We start from the raw sequence: 22,099 nt of genomic DNA on the forward strand, positions 1-22,099 counted from the left end.
ATTTTGTTTGAAGAAGTACATGATCAATATATCTTTCATTTTCTGAGTAGCTTAATAATCATACAATAAGCTTACGTACAACAGGGCACTCCAAAAGGGGGGGAAAAAGAAGAAGAAAAAAAAAAAGATGACAAAAAAAGAAGATCCAAAACAAAAACAAAATGAAACTATAAATTATATGCACCTGCATATACTGAATTAATTACAGCACACACTTGTTCAAACTTAAAACCTAGCTAGCAAACTATTTCAGTTTCTTTTGACTTACAAGTCAACATCTAACCACCCCTTAATTAGGTCCCTTGTTCTCACTGACCTACCTCTTTCTGCTTTTCAGTCACACCATTCTTCTCCATTTTTTCCATATTTACCCTCTCCAGTGCCATTCCCGTCGAACTATCCATCTCGACAGCCTCCGATGACTCCCTGAACTTTGCATAAATGTCGCTTTTATAAAACTTCTTTGTCCTCCAAACTAATATTAGAGACACCATGGCACCAAACGCTGTCACGGCTGTGATAATAATAAACGACAACTTGAAGCATTGCACGCCAATACATGTCAGATCTTTACCGCCATTCTGCTTCCTTGCCTCCACATCATACAAATGGCCGGTGACTCGAACATTAAGAATGTACAACCCAATCGGGCTTGCAACTGACCCAAAATTGTAAAGTGTAGAATAATATTTAAGACCAAACACTTCGGAGATAATGGCGAATAGTAATGGCCACTGTGCCCCGAAAGTGAAACCTATTATGACGGAGGCAAGGTAGAGTGATTGCGGTACTCCAAAGGCTATGAGAAGGTGGCCGACACAAGAGAGGAGAAGCACAAGAGTGAGAGCCAACGGTCGGGGAAATTTGTACTTGGAAAGCACAATTTCAGATACGTAGCCGGAGGTAACACGACCGGCATAGTTCCATATACTAATCAGGGAGACAAATGTGTTGATGCTCTTTGCAGGGTACCTCAATGACTGGCCGATTTGCCCCATGTTGTCTATGGCAGTGAGCGTACCTCCCACGCCACAAATTGTTGCAAAGAAGAGAATTATCATGTCTATGCTTACTAATGCTTGCAGGATTGAATAGTCATCTCCCATTGCAGGTGGTTTGAACATGTTGGTTATACATGAGGTCACTTTTGAAGAAGAGTTCGATTTGGGTTTCGGTGATGGTGATGGTGATGGTGATGTTGATGGCGGTGGCAACGGGTTGGGAACAGTGGAGGGCTTTTCAATGGTTATGGTTGGTGGTGTTTTGAATGATTTGTTTGTTTCAATTAGGCTCTTAATTTCTTCTTTTATGACAACTGCAAGGGGAAGGAAAAGGATGAGAGTAAGAATGAACGCGCTAATCACAAAGGAAGAGTGTGAGAATTGCACAAATTTTTGCACAACGGTCATAACTAATAGAAACACTGCAAGCCCAATGGAGATGTAGAGAAAGCAAAAGAAGGGCTTGGTGTTCTTTGCTAGGGATGAGTTGTATGGTATGATACGAATGGTGTGAACAAAAATAATGGAGACCGCGGCTGGAAGCCACGCAATAAGCAGCACAACGGATTTTGAATCGTTGCCATAGATGGCCAAGTAAAGTTGGGTGAATATCACGCCACTTAGCCCGACGAAACCCTTGAGCAACCCTAGCACAGTGCCGCGGCTCTCGGGGAAGTTCTTCACACATGTGACTAGCGCGCCAGTGTTGGCAAAGGATTGAGAGTTTGCTCCAATACATATGTAGAGGCACATCATCCACACCTTTGGGGCAGCAATACGACCCGTGATAGCAAGATATATCATGAGGTAGCCAAATAAGTTCATGGCAGAGCCGATGATAAGCACGACCCATGGTGGCGTCACCTCGTTAATCAGGCCGGATAAGATCCCGACATTCGCACCGAGATCCTTGAAGAAACTAAGAGTGTTTAGGGTCTGTTGATTGTAGCCTAGAGCTGATTTGAGGTCTTTTGAATAGATACTAAAGATATAGGTGGCACCGGCAGCCGACATGATGAGGAGACATGCGAAAACCATGAACCACCGGCTTCGAACCACTTGTACAGCAAACCTGGGCGTGAGAATTTGGCCCATGGGCAAACCTCCATCCATGCCTCCTGCAAACACCATTTTATTTCTTCTATCTTTTATTTTCTGGTGGTTTTTGTGTGCTATGAACAATGCCAAGAGTTTAGGAATTAATATATAGAGAGAGGAAGATATAATGTGGAAGTGTGGGGACTACAGAGAAAAATAGAACTGGATATGCTCTTTAGAAATAGTGGAATGAATTAAGTGGGAAGAGAGGAGAAAGGGACATGTGTTGACTACGAGAAGCAAATGGATCCTAGAGAAGACGCAGGAGTGATGTAAAATTGTAAATTTTGATATAGGATATTGGTACTGCTTGTTCTCCATTTCAACAAAATGGAGATGTCCATTTTAGTTCGAACTCAACAATATAGTCAAAATTGACTGTTCTCCCTTTCAAAAAAATGGAGATGTCAGATTGATTATTCATTAATGATGAATTATGATGCAAATTAATATTTTTCTTTTTAAGAAATCGTATTAATATATTGTAATCTACTGGTAAATCGTGTGCCTAGACAAGTCCACAGAAGTTTAATTGGATTTCAAGAATTTTCAATTAAATTGATGCAATAGCAGGAATCAAGATTATCTTTCCTTAATGGAGAAAAGATAAGTTTAAAGTCCTCAGGTGGAAATCTCAATAATATATTATATTATTTTTGGAAGTAGGTGATTAGAGATTCGAAATATGATTACATGCATTAATTATTTTCCAGTGATAGAGGTTTATCCGGGATAATCAATCACTAAGATAAATTAAGCATGGATATATAAATTAAGATGAATTAGTTTCCAGATAATCCCAAGTAGTGGTATGAGCTGGTGTGTTATCTGGCACGGTGTGTGTAGAATAGTTATTTCGTTTTTGATCCAAGAAATGTTCTAAGCATATTGAGAATTTATATCCTTTTAAAAAATATATATATATATAAAACTAGATGTTCTTAATTTAATATATAGATATACTTGCAATAAAGAAAAAAACATGATGAATATATATGTATCCAAGGATCTATAAGAAAATGCATTGTTTCGATTTGAAATCCGACTTAAAGATTTTATTTTTATAAATATTTAAAGTTGAGCATGAGAGATTTCGTCTTATCTTTAAACAATGAGTTGCTTTAGATATAATTTTTAATTTGTTTAGAAGTTGAAAACATATTCATTATATAATTTCTAAAGTAAAAACACAGAGCATGAGTCGCTTTAGGAAAACACAAATAATTATTTTGGTATATGAAATGAAATTTGTTTGCATACTGCTGTATTTTTTATCACTAAAATTCAATTTCCGAATCAACTGTATTTTTTATTTTTTTTATTGAAAGCATTTCTGTTTATGTAAAAGTTCGAACCCGACCAAAGCCTAATCATGCCAATTAGAATATTAAGAGATATAGATTAAAAATATTTTGTTGTGTTATGTTTGCCAAAAATGCTATTTCTGGTTGAAAAGCTACTCAGATCAATTTGATACTGCATATCTCATAACTGCTAACATATATAATTTTCAAAATCTTTTGATGCAAGTCATTTGTAAGTCAAGACCTATATATATTTATCTACCATTCAATAGATGTAAACTAATATTAGACAGTCCAATTACAAGGTTTTTTTTTGTATGGCTATCAAACCCAATTAATGAATTAAATCTTTACTATCTGTCTATCAAAAAAATTTGTTTGTTCAAGTTAATTTTTCTAGTGAGAATTTAACACAAACATTGATGTGTTGGACAATTAATTAGTAGCATCAAATTGATTGTACGCATGAGGTTAATATTTCTTATGAATATGAGACAGTTTGTGACTTAAATCTTTAACCCTCTTTTAAAAAATTAATTAAAAGGACTTATTCTAGAAAAAAATAGTGGGGTGGCGGGTGAGGTCAATCCCTTTTACAGAGAAAAATCATTTAGTGGAGCCCACATTGATCTCTTCAATTAAAGACAAATGGTACGAAATTTGAATTATTATCTTCTAAACTAGATTCCCCAAGTCAATGGAAACTGAAAATAAGTTCCACCAGGAAAAATAAATTAAATTAATGCACCTGTGTTGCACACTTGCACTACTAAGTTGTAATGAAGAATTTTATGTATATCCTTTAAAATCTTTGGAATATATATTTTCTAAAATTTATAATATCATATTTATTCTTCTAAGTTTTTAAAACTCATAAATTTATTTAATTTATTGTCTTTTCAATTAAAACTCATTTTAAAATATGTAGTATGTTTAAAATAAATGTTCGGTCTTCTATTTGGCCTCTTGTGGAGGCAAATGGTTCATTTTCTTATATGCGACACACAAGAGTATGCCGAATTGTTAATGTGTATATGCCACAAGTAGAGAAATGAACCATATACTCTCGAATATCGACTAATTAGAAGACCGAACATTTTTCTTGCACATACTACATTTTTTTTAATAAATAGTAAAATAGGTACTTTATAAATTTAAAATAAATTTTAATAGAAAATGTAATAAATTAGTTATTTTTTTAGTATTTTAATTTTTAAAAGGATAAATATAATAGAGGAGGGATCCAATTACACCCTTTTTTGGTGATACCGGATTACACCCTATGTTTACAAAGTCCAAACAGTCGATCCAAACCGTTCAACTTGATGGATATGTTAAAATGTGCTTGCAGATCAAATTTTACATTTTTCTGAAGTTTTTTACTATTTATTAAGATGGGTACAAAAATTCAACGGTCTGAATATAGCGATTTTGTTAAATAATTAATAAATAGTAAAAAAATTCAAAAAAAAAAATGTAAAATTTGATCTTCAAGCACATTTTAACATATCCATTATGTTGAACGGTTTGGATCGACTGTTTGAAATTTGAAAGCTTTGAAAATTGAGAGTGTAATTCAGTGTCACCAAAAAAGAGTGTAATTGGATCTCTCCTCAATATAATATTATGAATTTTAGAAGGGAAATACATAATTTCAAAATTTTTGAAGGATATACCTGAAATTATCCCAATGATCTACCTATTCAACGCCTTTGTCAAATGATCTAACCTATTCCATGCAATGCATGTATTGATAGAATCATCTTTGCTAACCTTTGGAATAAATATAAAAATTTAGATTGGAGGACTAAAACGTAAAATACATAAGTTGTGGCAGTTGAAATTTGAACTGAAATCTCACAATCACAAGTGGAATCCTAATCACTAATTACAAAAACATATTTAACATTTTAGAAGAAAAGTTAAACTATGTTAAAAAATTAATTAAATATCAATGTACATGCATAGCGTCATTTTTTTTTCCTTATTTTAGTTTTATACTCTCTAATTTGAAGACCTCTTCTTCTTCTCATTTCTTTGATCAAAATCCAGCTCAAAGCAGATTAATCCTACGAATCTAGGGGAAAAAGAGAGAGTGAGATTATGGTATTATACATAGTGCATATTGGTCCGTATTTTGAATCATTATTTTTGTTTTTAAAGTCTAAATGGTCAATCTGAACCGTTCAACATGATCACCCATACTTGCAGACTAAAATTTATACTTAGATTTATTTTACATTCATTTTAGATAGGTAGAATATTACTACTTTTAAATGGTTTAAAATCTTTAGATCAAGTAATTTTCTACCAGTCTAATAAAATAGTAAATAATTCTAAACAAATGAAAAAATTGTTTTACGAGTACATTTTCGAATAATAATCATTTTGAACGATTCAAATTAACTATTTAAACTACATAAACAGATATATTAATCCAAAATACCACCCAATATACACTACCTACAATACAAATGCCCTCACTAAAATTATTCCTTGACGAATTAATATCCCTTGAATTTGATGAATGATGGACAGCAATCTATTGCAATATCATTGGTGTAATGATGTGAACCATGTACCTTTTCCCATTTTAGATTTGGACTTGCATGCCAGATTTGACCCCTTTTTTGTACCTTTTCCCATTTGAGAGGAAATGGTTTCAGAAGGATCTTTGAGACTTTGACCCAAGAGCCTCTAACTAGTAACTAGTAATGATTAGAAACTTTTAGCATGGGCCCAATTAAACAATTAAGATAGATCTTTTAGTAATCCTTAGTAGGCCGAGTCCATTTCATTGCATAATTAGGCCTAATTAGACTTGAAAACAGTATGAAATGGGAATTGTGACCAACTAACACTTCACAAATTGGCTTCATAACTAGGACTCTATATTTGCAAGTGTGAACTCAAACTTCAATGCGTTATAAATATTAATTTTGTATAAATTTATTTATATTTAATTGGTATGTAGATTTGTATATAATTTACATTTAACTTGTCTAAATGTTGTACGGAGTTTATACTTCTAAAATATTAAATTTTGGGCTTATACAGTACATATAACATATCCTTTTGTTTCTGTTTTTATTCAACATATATATGTATGTCAAAAGAACAAATACTATGCATTTAGCTAGGTCAAAACAATGAATTTGAATAAAAAAAATATAATATTTAATATAATACGTCAAAAACCATTATGATAATTAAAATATATATAATTTTTATTTAATTTTGAGTGTATGTGTTTTTTTTAATACGTGCTTAAGCATAACCACATATATTAGCACATGCATGTTCGATCGGCATGGTTGGCTGCATGTGCTGCTATCGCAGTGCCACATCCTCCAGCAAAGGTACGTGGCACTGCGTATCGACAATCGTGGATAGGGGGTGTAAATGGATCGGATATTATCCGATTTTGTTCGTATTTGAATCTGTATCCGTATCTGAGACTATATGTATACGTATTTGTATCCAAAAAATTATAACGTACGGATAAGGATACGGTAATATTTTTAATTATCAGTAACTATCCGTATATGACCATTTGCATCTCTAAACCATAACAAATGTAATATATGTTTTTAAATTAATTTATTAAATTGCATATTTGTACCAATATTTTATTAAACTATATATACATATATATTTTGATGAAGAATATAACACTATGATATAATTAGTGACTAATGTTTTGATAATATAATATATATTTTGTAACCAATAAATTTATTATGAAAAATATTAAATCTAATTTATAATTATGAATGAAAAATTATATTTAAATATATTCTTTACTAGAATATATATTAGTAATTTGTCTTTTATTATCTGAATTATATTCATATAAAATATGTATTCATCCGATATATATCCAATTTGTATCCATAGCATTTAATATCCGATCTGTATTGGAGATTATTCGTATTTATATTTATATTTAAAAAATGATAACAGATAAGGATACGGTTTGACCACTGTCCAATCAATATCAGACTGTTTACACCCCATAATCTTGGAGATACCGCGTGGCCAAAGAGGAACAAAGGTGTTAGTACTTGAGTACACTACCATTGAGTCAGGGAAGAGTGAGTAGGCGGGTCGGGAGGTGTGTGTGCAAGATGGTGCTATTTTTAAAATTTTCTTTTAATCGTTACATATAAAAACTATCGGCTCAAAATATCCAAACAGGTTTGGTCGGCAAAATGAAAATGAAAATGAATCAGTTTTTTTTTTTTTTTTTTCCAAAATAAAATCAGAAAATGGAGGACATAAACGATCCAAAAGGTGCGCTTAATTAACATCGATTATTAGGATTCAGGAAAATTGGTTTATTTTTTTGAAAGGGAATAATATGCTTCTTAATTATCAATAGGAAAAGCTCATCCATCGGTAGGGGTGAAAACGGATCGATTACGGATCGGATAGTGATAAAATCATATTCGTATCCGTTTTTATTTTCCGGATACGGATACGAATCGGATATTAATCGGATACGAATACGGATCGGATATTAATCGGATACGAATACGAATCGAATATTAGTCGAATACAAATACGAATACGGATATAAATCGAATTTCTAATTCGGATATATATATTATAACAAGATTGTATAACATCTGTGGAGTGAATTAAAATTTTTAATTGTAAAACAACAAGTATCCACATTTGAAATCAGAACAAAACTAATTAACTAATGTGTTATTTAATAAAAATAAAATGACTCATCATAAACAATAAATTACATCAAAACTCAATTAATTAAATGAGAAAATAATTAAAAAAATGATTATTAGTATTTTTGAAAATTTATTATGAATTTTTAAATCTAAGATTTAACTTAATGAGAGAAATAAAAATTCAATATATTGTTTGAATGACGATGGGGTCTCATGGCAGGACTTCTCACTCACGGATGGCCACACAGATCTCACCTCTTAATTCTTCTCTCTCTATTTCTATTACAGGCGGACCCCACCTGTATCCGAATATCCGAAAAATTATCCGAAAAATTCAAAAATCCGGATATCCGAAAAATTATCCGATTATCCGAAAAATATATCCGAAAAATGAAAAATTCGGATATCCGAAAAATCAACGTATCCGAATTCGGATAATTATCCGTATCCGTATCCGTATTCGCTTCCGAAATTAAAACCGAATTCGTGTCCGCAAATTATCCGTATCCGACTATCCGAATCCGAAAAATTCGAATACGAATCCGAATTCGGTCGGATAATATCCGACCCGTTTTCACCCCTATCCATCGGGCCTGCAAAAAATTCCAAATTTATTGAAAATGTTTCAATTTTGGTGTGATTCAAATGCAGTAGCCATCATGATTTTGACAGAGGATGACCGAAATGAATGTACATGCTCCCACAGTTGGACCTTTTTGCTGCTTGGATTTTGGTCCAGAATTTTTGCATTGACTTAAGACGTACTTCTTATATTTCAATTTACATAATTTAAGGAGATTGGATTTATATATCTATTACATTCAGTGGATAAGGAGATGCTGCTGTGGTTTTCACACCTTGGAATAAGCAGCAAGAGTGTGTGCAAATTGTAGCACGGCACGCCGACCTGTAAGAAAAGTCATATACCAATATACCATTTAGTCATAAGTTGTAGCATCTTTATATGTAAGATGAACATGGTCCTATCAGACCTCATCAAAAGGACAACATATATCATACGTTATTATGCTACATTAGACAACATTAAGATGAATATTGAAGCATGCTTAAATAAGTTAACATCAACTCATATTTATATAGCTTTTCCATTGGCAACAAATAACTACGTACAAACACCGCAGCTAAGCTGCTAGTCTGCTAGACCGAATCAATTAATAAAAAGAACAATCAAAAGTTTATTAAATATCATATACCATTTGTTGTTGGCCGCCGATTGGACAAACGCAATTTTTTTTTTTCCCCCTCCAATGGCTTGATCCTTCAAAACTATAAGTTGCAATTAGGGGTGTTCATTGGGTCCGGTTTATTTGGTTTTGAACCGAACCGAATTAGTTCGGTTCAAACGGTTCGGATCGATGTTTTGATTTAATGGTTCGGTTCGGTTTGCTTTTTAAAACCGAATTATAAATTCGGTTCGGTTCGGTTTGAAAATTTTCAAAACCGAAATAACCGAACCGACCGAACTTTTATATAATATGAATTTGATCCAAAACGCCGCGATTTATTTGTTAATACTCCCGTTTATTTCTTAATATACTTCGGTTTATTATAAATCAATTGTTTTAAATAAAAAAATTAATATATTTCTGTTTGAACCAGTATTCTAAATAGCTAGCTATAGCTTTTTCGGACCATAAACGCTAAGCAATGAGATAAAAGTGTGCTAACTCAGCTACGACCGTTATAGCTATAATAGCTGACCGCTATTACCGCTATATGCGACCCGCTATAGCTACCACTATGCTACATGGGCTTTTTTTTACAATTTATATGGGCTTCTGTACTTCTATTCTTATTTCTAATGCTGCATGGTCTTCTACGATACATATGCTAAACCAAACTATGTGCTTCTGTTTTTATTTGTGATTTATTCTCTCATTCTATATCGAAAAATATTCAAATATTAATTTTTCATTTTGATTGCTCTTTGCATAGTATTCATTTGTAAAATTATTATCGTTCGTTTCAATTAAAAGCTAATTTTGATTATTATTATAATATATAAAATGTTTAAATATGTATATTGACTTCATTTACCTTATAAAATTAATTGCTCTTTGTCTATTATAATATGTAATACTATGAAGTATGAACTATTAAATAATGTTACTTTTTAAATCTTTTTTTCCTTCTTATTTGCGTAGTTGATAAAAAATATAGATTTATATTAGTTGTCATTTAGTTGTTACATCAATTTTCTAATATTGATTGTGTTAATAATTAGTAGAAATATAGAATACAAAATTTGAAAAGGAAAAATCGCTATGTATGATAGTTTCCGCTATAGCTATGCTATTCACAATAGCTTTTTATTTTTGTCTCCCCGCTATGCCGCTATAATTGCTATTTAGAACCTTGGTTTGAACCTAAAAAACCGAACAAACTGAAATAAAACTTTGGTTCGGTTCGGTTCGGTTGCAATGCTAATTGGATTCGGTTCTTTTTTTAAAACCGAATTATAACTTTGATTTGCCAAGTTTCAACCGAATCGAACTGATGAACACCCCTAGTTGCAATATGGTTAATAATAAGACTTCAACAATGGTGTTGTCGACGTATAATTCATATGCACATTGATGGACCCAAAGATACTTTGACGACGGAATTCAAACTCCAAACTACAAGATAGCTTAGGTGATATATGAATTTGAGGTTGGCCCCTACAAGTGGAAAAGAATGGTCCCAAGATGGGCTTCACCCTTCACAGGCCGTAATAACGCAATTTAATTTAAGCTCAAGGCGAAAGCTAAGGACCGGACCCTTCCACACATCTTTACCCACATAGTTGGATGATGGGTGTATGTGGACAACTGCACAAATGAAAACTGTAATTAGGGTGTTCATACGCTCGGTTCGGTTTAAACCGAACTAAAATAATCAAATTAAATTTATTTTTGGTTTTTGAAAATTTAACTGAACTGACTGAACTAAAATAACAAATTGAATTAAAATCAAACTATTTAAGCCGATTTAAATTTCGGTTTATTCAGTTGAACCAAATAGAGAAATTCAATCTCAAAAATCAAAACTCAATACACCAATACATTCATAATTTCGCGGAAATAAAAATGAAAATACCATTACACAAGTTCAATTTCACACAAATAGGTAGATGTTAAAAAATATCTGAAGTTCTAAACCAAAATTTTGTTCTTCATTTTAAGTCCAAAAAAAAATGAGAACACCATCTAACATTCAAAATTAACATAAATGGTACAAAAATAATTCTATGAGAGGGTTGTATCAGTGGTGTCAATGACTCTAATATGCAAAAAGGTTGTATCAATCCTCCCTTAAGCAAACTACATCCATCTAAGCTACATGCATTAAATAATAAATGTTTACAATTAGTTGTATCAAGTGTTGGCCCCGGCATCTAGAGGGGGGGCGAATATATGTTTTTAGACTTTTTAATCTAAATTAAATTATCTAGCCTGTTTATAAGTTATTTTTTGTGAAAACTCAAATAACTTGAATCTAAACTAAAATATAAAGTAAATAAAGTAAAAAATATAATTTAGAGACACTTGACAAGAGAGTTTTTTTTACTAACAGTGATTTTGTATCTTAAAAAATAGTAAAAAATTTCCAAAAATATAAAAGTACATTCCCAAACATATTTTAGTATGGATATCAACTTGAGCAGTTTGGATTGACAATTTGAACTTGAAAAATAAAGATATAAAATATAAAGTATGATATGGTATGATAAGATATGAATTGAAATAATTACAAAAACTTCATCATCAGTTATTCAGTTGCATCATTAGTTGTTCAAACAGTTCCATCATCAGTTGCATTAATTAGCTAGAAATAATGGTACAGTACCACTGGTACCAGTCTAGCTTAAGACCTCCCAATAGCTAGGATCTTGATGTTGGTTTGTGTTATAATCTACTTATTTGTTTGACTAGATTTGTAAAACATATATTTATTGGATTTAACAATTTTCTTGAGTTGAGATATGTGCAGGTTCATAAGATTTAGAAATGCAACAAGACTGTTGAGGCTGTTTCCTTTGTCCTTGAGATAACTAACTGCATCACTGTTCCAATGAAGACTAAGACTTCAAAATCAACATACACTCTTCATAAGCTTTCCGAAAAGTGGTCATATGCCAAAATCAAACACTCGAGCACCAAGATACGCCTGTTTGAAGAGTGCTAAAGTTCCAGAACAGTTGATGACCGTTATAACGGTCTGGGGACCGTTACAATGGTAAAAATATCAACCACGTCGGTTTAATTTGTTCTGGACCGGCACCTAACGGTCTGGGTTCCAGAACCGGACCATTGCAATTCTACCCGGACCATTGCAACGGAATAATTCTAGCAGCCTTCACACCTTTCGTATTTTGGCCGTCGTTTGGTCATACGTCGATATAAGCCGTGGAAGACAGACGTCAGATACGGTAATGTCTATAAACCTAGATTTGCCTCTATCCCTTTATATAGAAGCAAATATAGGTTTCAAGGTGTACTCCAACCGTCAAACTTTCTCCTTAATTCACAAGAGAGCCACCATGGTTGCTACATCTTAAACTTCATTACTCATTCAACAACCGAAAATCTCCTCCACCATACTCAAACAACTTTAAGAATTCGAGTGACTTGTGAGAGATCTTTATTTACTACAAACACTTTGTAATCCCTGAGTCCTTTGTGGCTCATCTTGCAATCCTTGAACCCTCGCGGATCGGATTGTTTTTCTTTGAGCCTTGCGCTCACCTTGTAATCCTTGAACCATCGCGGATCGAATTGTTTTTCTTTGAGCCTTTAGTGCCCGTGTTCGGGCCGTGTGACTTCCCAGAAGATTGTAATGGCTTACCAGTTCCACCTTGTAATCTTTTCTCATTGGATAAAGAAAGGCATGCTATTTGGAAGGTCGCGGGCCCCGAAAACATAGGCATTAGTGCCGAACTCTGTAAAATCAAAGATATAAAATACGAAGTATGATGAGGTATGAAAGACATGAGGTATTGAGCCCTCCTCAATTAAGAATTAGTTTTTATTGCATTTGTATAATAAACTTAAGTTAAAACAAAGTAAATACTAAATTATATTAAAAGATTAGTGTTGGATAATTATGAGTAACGTAGATAAACTAATTTTAAAATTGAAATGCAAAACTGTCCATATGTACTATGTTGAAAAATTAGTAAGGAACTAAGGATGTATAAGAACTGTCAGAGTATAAAACATCTACGACGATACTTTAATTTTATTATATCTTACAAATATCAAATATTTTATTTTGAAATGTTGAAGTTCTTTAACTCATAAATAACTACCAAAAAAAAAAAAATCAAATGGACGCTTTGTTTTTCAAATGCGCAGGCTATATATGAAGTGCATGCAAATAAACGTATTTTATTAAATGATCCTAGTCCATTTTCAATTAATTCCTCACCAATTTTGTTGTTATGTGATTATGTCTTGAAATATGATATTTTTACACGTTGAATATTATGTAGCAATTGAATTAATTTTCAGGTGATTTTACTAATATATAATTTGGTAGAAGTAAATTATGATGTGTATAATACATTGGTAATTATATATATTTTCAAACAATTTAGTTTCCTCTATGCCTTGTATTGATATTTGGATTCCGTTAGCTATATATGATTCTAAACAACATGTCATATGATCCGTAGAACGTTAATATATGGCCCAAATAATTTTATCTACAACTTAAAACAACTACAAAGTTAGTCAAATATCATGTTACACCACAAGAACATACAGGTTTTCGCGAGGATAGTTTTTTAGTAATCGCGAGGTTAACTCCTCTCAGAAAACTATTCGCGAGGATAGCTCCTCGCAAAATGTATCCTCTTAAAAACAGCCGTCGCTATAGGTACGTATCCTCGCGAATAGTTTTAGCGAGGTTAAGGAGAAAAGTATCTGCGAGGTTAGTTTCTCGGGAAAAATATGTTTGCCACGTGGCAATGTTTGCAATCTGGGATTGTGTTATACTTTTACCATTGATTAGTCCACGGCAATAATCATTGCCGTGCATTGTGCTGTACTGATACCATTGACTAGTCCACAGTAATAGTTTGATTATTCTCGTTGTTATTCAGTCCACAGTAATAGTCTGATTATTACCGTGATTATTTATTCCCCAGTAATAGTCTGATTATTCTCGTGGTTATTCAGTCCACAGTAATAGTCTATCTGTATTGCCGTGCATTGTGCTGTACTGATACCATTATATTGTCCACAGTAATAGTCTGATTATTATCGTGGTTAGTTGTACTGATACTAATGAATAGTCCACAGTAATAGTGCCATTATTCTCGTTGTTATTCAGTCCACAGTAATAGTCTGATTATTTCGTTGTTATTCAGTCCACAGTAATAGTCTGATTATTTCGTTGTTATTCATTCCACAGTAATAGTCTGATTATTTCGTTGTTATTCAGTCCACAGTAATAGTCTGATTATTATCGTTGTTATTCAGTCCACAGTAATAGTCTGATTATTTCGTTGTTTCAGTCCACATCTATTATTATCATGGTTACCCTACCATTAAGTTCAACAGCAAATTAAACATGTGTGATTAAATAACCACGAGAATAAAGGCTTCAACAGCAAATTAAACATGTGTGATTAAATAACCACGAGAATGAGCAAATTAAACATGTGTGATTAAATAACCACGAGAATCAGCAAATTAAAGACAACAGTTCAACAGCATGTTCAAGAGTACAGTTCAACAGTAAATTCAAGACAACAATTCAATGACAAAAGTAGTATCTAACTGTAGCCCCATCAGTACCAATTGTTTTGGTTACCATAACACCAACTGTTGTTATTAAAGAACTCATTGTGGGCATTCTCGGCTGGATCAGCATTATCGGCATTTTCGGCTGGATCAGCATGATCGACCGGATGAGACGTGGTTGCATCCTCCTAAAATATGTAGAAATAAATAAGCATGGTTTAGAGGCATTGTCATCTATCCAAGTATTTGTTAGATAAAAAATGACTCGAGTCATAACATTTAGAATGTACATTGTCATTAATAAACACATTGTAATTAGCGAAAACATAATACATACCGATAAAGAATTCCGTGGAATGCCTGCTGTCTTACAGAATTGATTGATCTCGATTGCTACTCTATCCATGATCTCTTTATTCATGCTAGCCAACTTCTTTTCGACGTTCATGTTAGAAGCCAAAGTAGCAGCTCTAACAATTTCATCAACCTCTTCGCTGCTGAACAGTCTTTCTGTATCTCTAGTATTGCTAGAACTATCGGGCCCAACATATATAGTTGATCTACTACGAAGTGTTGACTTTCTTTGCTTCATAGATGTGTTGCCTAATCCATAAGGTTTATGATGAGAGGTTGGTCCGCTAGCTTGTTGAAATAGAATGTCGTCGGGTACACTAACATATTCTGGATTATTTCGGAGCTCGAGATAGTTTTTCTGTATTTAAAGTTAAAAAAGGATAATTACAACATAATGTCAAACCCTATGCAATTTTTATTTGTTTTGATAGTTTCAAATGAATCTTAAATTTAAAAGAAATTACCAAACCTGTATGTTCTTGTTGAATTATCCCGATACTTCATTTATAGTTCCGTAGCATATCGATCTCTGTTGTATCGTATCTGATCATAATCAACAGAGGCAGATATATAGCATCGATTGTTTTCCTTTCATCATTCCTTGGTTGTCTGATCAGTGAGGTTGATGGTGATTATCGACGGCAATCAGTGTCGTCACCACAGACCATTTAGGCGAAACTTTGAGATTTTAGTTAACAGTACAAATCCGATAAAGATAATTCACTGCTTGAAAAATTAATTGATTGAAAGAATTGATTCCTATATTGATCTATTTCTTATATTCTACATATATATTACATCTCAATGCATATATATGACTAGAGAGCCGTTACCTATTCTTAATTTGTACAAATATAGCCGTTGCGATTTTTATTATTGCTAAGCTCATAAAAGAGAGGAGAGGAATAATCGATAAAATCCCCACACGGTTATGCCAAGCGTATACATATGGTGTATTTCTAATATATATTATGGTTAATCGATCCTTACTTCATCGAGGGACACATATATCATCATCCGTATCCCGTATAATTAAATGAAGAAAATTTCATATATGCCCCTCAAAAATCACAAAATTATGTATTTTCTTGTCTAATTAAAATTCATAATATCATATTTAACCCTCAAATTTTAAAGTCTTTATTATTAAAACTCATTTTAAATTTATATACTTGTTTTATCTTTTATTAAAAAAATAAAAGATATGTAGCACGTTTAAGAGGTATATATGTTACATCATCTAATTGGTCGGTTGTTAGAGCAAATGGTTTATTTTCTTACATATGACATGCACACAAGCGTATGTTTAAATGTCAATTTGCATGCATCACAAGTAGATAAATGACTTATTTGCTCTTAGAAATTGATCAATTAGAAGACTGGACATTTTTTTAGACAAACAACTTATTTTTATTTTTTAATAAAGAATAAAATGGGAATCTTATAACATTTATATGAGTTCTAATAATAAACCAGATAAATTTGTGATTTTTTAAAATTTAGAGGGGTAGATGTGATATTATGAATTTGAGGGGTATGCATGAAATTATTCCAATTAAATATGATGAAAACGTTCTCTATGAGTAAGTCATGCATACTGAAATATTGTCTGTATAGCTCCCGTTGAAAACTAGTGTTGACAATGTTTGACATTATACATTTTTCATGTAAAAAAAAATGAAAATCTCAAATCAACTAGTGTTGACAATATACATTTCTCATGTAAAAAAAAATGGAAATCTCAAATGGTCGAATTCAATAATTCATTAAACATTTAATAATACAATCCATATAATGTTATGTCAAATGTCGTATTCTCTAATACGCATCCATGAGATTAAAGTGATACCTTGTATCTTTGGTTTGCAAACTAAAATCAACATTTAATCCTCATGTTAAACTTATAATACTTAATCAGTGATGTTTCACGCTAACTATCAAGGTTAGGGACAATTTAGAGTAATCATCATAGACAATTGTGCAGTTTTGGGTCTAGTAATAAAGACAATACCCTCCGTGTGAAAGATCACATGCAGGTTTGAAATTCGGATGAAAAATTCCTTGTAGATACTAAATAGTTGGATGGCTTGACCTGAAATTTTTATTTTTACCATTAAAAAAAAAAGATAAACAAAAAACCTAGAAATCTAAGAAATTCTATTTTTGACACGGACACTAACTTGAAGTTGCGGCCATGCCCAGAAATGGAGTGCCTGCAATGTCTAAGTTGTGGCCAACACTTTTTTTTCCTACTGACATACTCTGCAACATCTTTGTGGGCCACCATTAGTTTCTAGCCAATTAGAGAGCTCCATTTCAAGTTTAAAGACAAAGATGGTGCAAAAAAAATTGTTCAAAGTTGTGGACACTCCATTTCTGCCCACAACTTCAAGTTACGTCCACGTTAAAAATGAAATTTCTCAAATTTTGTGGTTATTTTATTTATCTTTTTTCTTATGGTAAAAATAAAATTTCGCTGGCTGGACCTCCAAATTTTACTAAAAAAAAAAAATTAAAAAGTTTCACAATTTAAATCCTTAACTCGAATATTGATAATAAAACTCAAGTTACAAATTAAATCATGATACAAATCATCCAATACTTAAACCACAACATATATATAATACGTACAACGTCTAACAATAGACTCCTAAAATACAACAATTAACTGGCTCTGCACTTTCTGAATAGCATGATATGCAAATTTCTATTCATTTTCATAGAATACCAAATACCCCTGATCGTCTCACATGGAGATGGACATCTTCAGGAATTTTTACTGTTCATTCCCTATACTCATGGTTGGAATTTGGGGGGTTTTCAAATACCCAATTTACCACAATTTGGAAGTCTAAAATACCCCTTAAAATCAAAATTTTCTTGTGGTTACTTAGAAATGATGGTATCCTTACTAAATCTAACTTAGCTAAACGAGGCTGGCAAGGTGACTTGACTTGCCCCTTCTGTGGTTCTTTTGAAACAACCGACCATCTATTTGTTACATGTCATTTTATCACTGCCATTTGGTCGTGGATTGCTCAACACAATGGTTTTCAATTTGATTGCACTGTTTTAGAGGATCTTTGGTATTTAGATGCATGTATACCCCTAAAAGATACCCTTTTAATTGAATTAATTAGGGTAGCTACCCTTTGAGTAATATGGTTAGCAAGAAATAAGTTATGCTTAACTGATTCTTCCATTCCCTCACTAACCAGCATAGGATCCTCTATTATTTCACTTACTTCTTATTGGTGCAAAGTAACAAATGACGATACTTTTTTTAAACTAACCTTGATTTTGCCTATGGATGTCTCTCCCTTGGCTCAGGTCGGCGATCTGGCAACCCAATCAGATTCTGATACCCCAGGAGAGAGATACCTTTCAGAGGATACTCCCGGACTTGGATCAGAGAAGACAGGTCTGTCTGCCTACCTGAGGGGCAGAGTTGAGCTCGTTGGAGATACTAATATGTTGTCCTCTATTTCAGACCCTGTCTCCCCTGCATCATCTTCTTCTCATTCTCCTAGTACTTCATCATACGCTAACTTTACGAGGGCTTCCTGCTCTACTTGCTCTAATGACACTTAGTTCTTTGTTTTGTATTACTTTGCTACTGTTTTGCCTTTACTTAGCCATCTAATGTCTTTTATTTTGCTGTAATCTAGTTGCTTATGTTTTGTTGTAAGAACTCTACTCCTATTCTTTTTGTACAATGGAATTGCCGTTCCATTGATTATTGTAAAAGAACTATATATCTTTGTTTCAATAAGAAAGAGGTGGGAGTTACCCACTTTTATCCAAAAAAAAAAATATGGTACCGCTACAGTTAGCTAGGCGCCTAGTTCTGTCTTGATGCCACCTTAAACAGGATGGTACAAAAAATGGAAGCATATATAATTGTTGTTAAAATTGTCAGGTTTGTTTTTGTGTGTGGTAATGCTATGTCTTCTGCCAATTAACTATATTGGGTTTAATTTCTCTCTCTGATATCTTCTACTCTATGACTCTATGTTAATAATGCTACTGTGTAGCTACTAGTTACTCCCACCCCCCAGGCCCCCACTCACACACACCCCGCGCGCGCGCGTACCCAACTTTTTTTATGATTAATTATACATTAAACAAAGAATTTGATTTGAAGAACTACATCACTCTTTAGTTTTCAGCGTAGCTTAATAATCATAACAATAAGCTTTACAGCAGATCATTCCAAATGGGAAAGAAAGAAGAAAAATAAAAGATGACAAAAAAAACATCCAAAATAAAATTAAAAAGTGAACTGCATTTACACTTGTGCAATCCATATAACGTCCCATATGAAATTGAAAATTATATATGCACCCTACATACTGAACTTCAGCACACACTTGTTCAACCTATTTCAATTTCTTTTGACTTATTAAGTCAACATCTAACATCCCTTATATCCTTAGTTCGCACTGACCTACCTCTTTAATTCTGTCTTTCATTCGCACCATTCTTCTCCATTTTTTCCATATTTACTCCCTCCAATGCCATTCCTGTCGAACTATCCATCTCTACAGCCTCCGACTCCCTGAACTTTGCATAAATATCGCTTTTATAAAACTTTCTTGTCCTCCAAACTAATATTAGAGACACCATAGCACCGAGTGCTGTCACTGCTGTGATAATAATAAACGACAACTTAAAGCATTGCACGCCGGCACAGGTCTGATCATTATGCCCATTCTGCTTCCTTGCCTCCACATCATACAAATGACCGGTGACTCTAACATTAAGAATGTACAACCCGATCGGGCTTGAAACTGACCCAAAATTGATAAGTGTAGAATAATATTTAAGACCAAACACTTCAGATATAATGGCAAATAGTAATGGCCACTGTGCCCCGAAAGTGAAACCTATTATGACAGAGGCAAGATAGAGTGATTGTGGTACTCCAAAGGCTATGAGAAGGTGGCCGACACAAGCGAGGAAAAGCACAAGACTGAGAGCCAACGGTCGGGGGAACTTGTACTTTGAGAGCACAATTTCGGATACGTAGCCGGCTGTAACACGACCAGCATAGTTCCATATGCTTATCAGGGAGACAAATGTGTTAATGCTCTTTGCAGGATATCCCAATGACTGGCCGATTTGTCCCATGTTGTCTATGGCAGTTAGTGTACCTCCGATGCCGCAAAGTGATGCAAAGAAGAGAATTATCATGTCTATGCTTACTAATGCTTGCAGGATTGAATAGTCATCTCCCATTGCAGGTGGCTTGAACATGTTGATTATGCATGAGGTCACTTTTGAAGAAGAGTACGGTTTGGGTTTGGGTTTGGGTGATTGTGATGGTGATGGCAACGGGTTGGGGATGAGGGAGGGTTCTTCAGTGGTTATGGTTGGTGGTGTTTCAAACGATTTGTTTGTTTGAATAAGGATCTTAACTTCTTCTTTTATGACAACTGCAAGGGGGAGGAAAAGAATGAGAGTAACAATGAATGCGCTAATCGCATAAGAAGAGTGCGAGAATTCCACAAATTTTTGCACAATGGTCATAACTAATAGAAACACTGCAAGCCCAATGGAGATGTAGAGAAAGCAAAAGAAGGGCTTGGTGTTCCTTGCTTGAGACGAGTTGAACGGCATAATACGAATGGTGTAAACAAAAATAATGGAGACTGCAGCTGGAAGCCATGCAATAAGTAACACAAGGGATTTGGAATCGTTTCCATAGATGGCCAAATAAAGTTGGGTGAATATCACACCACTTAGCCCGAGGAGACCCTTGAGCAACCCTAGCACAATGCCACGGCTCTCTGGGAAGTTCTTCACACATGTGACTAGCACGCCGGTGTTGGCGAAGGCTTGAGAGTTTGCTCCAATAAACATGTAGAGGCACATCAGCCATACCCGTGGAGCTGCAATACGACCCGTGATAGCAAGATATATCATGAGGTAGCCAAATAAATTCATGGCAGAGCCGCAAAGAAGCACAACCCATGGCGGTGTCACCTCGTTGATCAGCCCGGATAAGAGTCCAACATTTGTGCCGACATCCTTGAAAAAACTAAGAGTGTTTAGGGTTTGCTGATTGTAGCCTAGAGTTGATTTGAGGTCTTTTGAATAGATGCTAAATATATAGGTGGCACCGGCAACCGACATGATGAGGAGACATGCGAAAACCATGAACCACCGGCTTAAAACCACTTGCACAGCAAATCTGGGTGTGAGGATTTGGCGCATGGGCAAACCTCCATCCATGCCTGCTCCAAACACCATTTTTTTTTTCTTTTATCTTTTATTTTCTGGTGTTTTTTGTTTTGTTTTGGTTGTTTTTCCGAGGCTATGCGCAATGCCAAGTGTTCCGGAATATATGGAGGAAGAGATGTGAGAGAGAGAATTGGATCTGCTATTTTGAAGTAGTACTGGAATGAATTGACGGGGAAGAGAGGGTAAAGGGACGTGTTGACTAAGAGAAGCAAATGGGCACAGCAGCACATGAGAGATGTAAAATTGTATATTTAATTAATAAAATATTGATACTGTTCTCCCTTTCAAACTAAATGGAGGGATCCGTTTTTGTTCCCACTCAAGAATATAGTCAAATTTAAACTGTTCACCCTTTCAACAAAATAGAGATGTCGCATTGTTTATTCATTAAGGACGTATCACGATGCAAATTAATAATGATATTAAGTATATTATAATGTACTGGTAATTAAGTCATGTGCACAGAACAAGTGATCGAGGTCCTCTTTCAAATTGATGTGATAGCACTCATAGCAGGAATCGAGATTAATTATATATCTTTCCTTAATGGAGAAAAGATACGTTTAAAGTCCACGGGTGGAATTACTTTAAATAGTTACAGTATTTTGGGAAGTCGGTGATTAGATAGGTTCTTAAAATATGATTGATTACATTAATTATTT

The 22,099-nt window shown here is 33.8% G+C and overlaps 2 protein-coding genes across 3 annotated transcripts in view; one reads left to right on the forward strand and one right to left on the reverse strand.

Moving 5' to 3' along the window:
• LOC144574902 (protein NUCLEAR FUSION DEFECTIVE 4-like) lies at positions 1-21,540 on the reverse strand. Of its 2 annotated transcripts, XM_078324994.1 has the most exons (2): positions 19,740-21,540; positions 141-413 (listed from the first exon to the last, which is right to left on the reverse strand). In XM_078324994.1, the coding sequence occupies exons 1-2, from the start codon at positions 21,444-21,446 to the stop codon at positions 309-311; spliced, it is 1,812 nt and encodes a 603-aa protein (XP_078181120.1). In that variant the 5' UTR covers positions 21,447-21,540; the 3' UTR covers positions 141-308. The 2 variants fall into 2 exon arrangements, with proteins under 2 accessions (XP_078181119.1, XP_078181120.1); XM_078324993.1 differs by lacking the exon at positions 19,740-21,540 and having other exon boundaries at positions 1-2,241.
• Positions 21,027-22,099, forward strand: part of LOC144574906 (2-dehydro-3-deoxyphosphooctonate aldolase-like) — a 61,183-nt gene continuing 60,110 nt past the window's right edge. Inside the window, exon 1 of the mRNA XM_078325007.1 lies at positions 21,027-21,038. The gene's annotated coding sequence lies outside the window, so the exon portion shown is untranslated. The remainder of the gene's footprint in view (positions 21,039-22,099) is intronic.

The sequence above is a fragment of the Carex rostrata genome, chromosome 23 (genome assembly GCF_964058835.1).
Source record: "Carex rostrata chromosome 23, lpCarRost1.2, whole genome shotgun sequence".
Classification (NCBI taxonomy): domain Eukaryota; kingdom Viridiplantae; phylum Streptophyta; class Magnoliopsida; order Poales; family Cyperaceae; genus Carex; species Carex rostrata.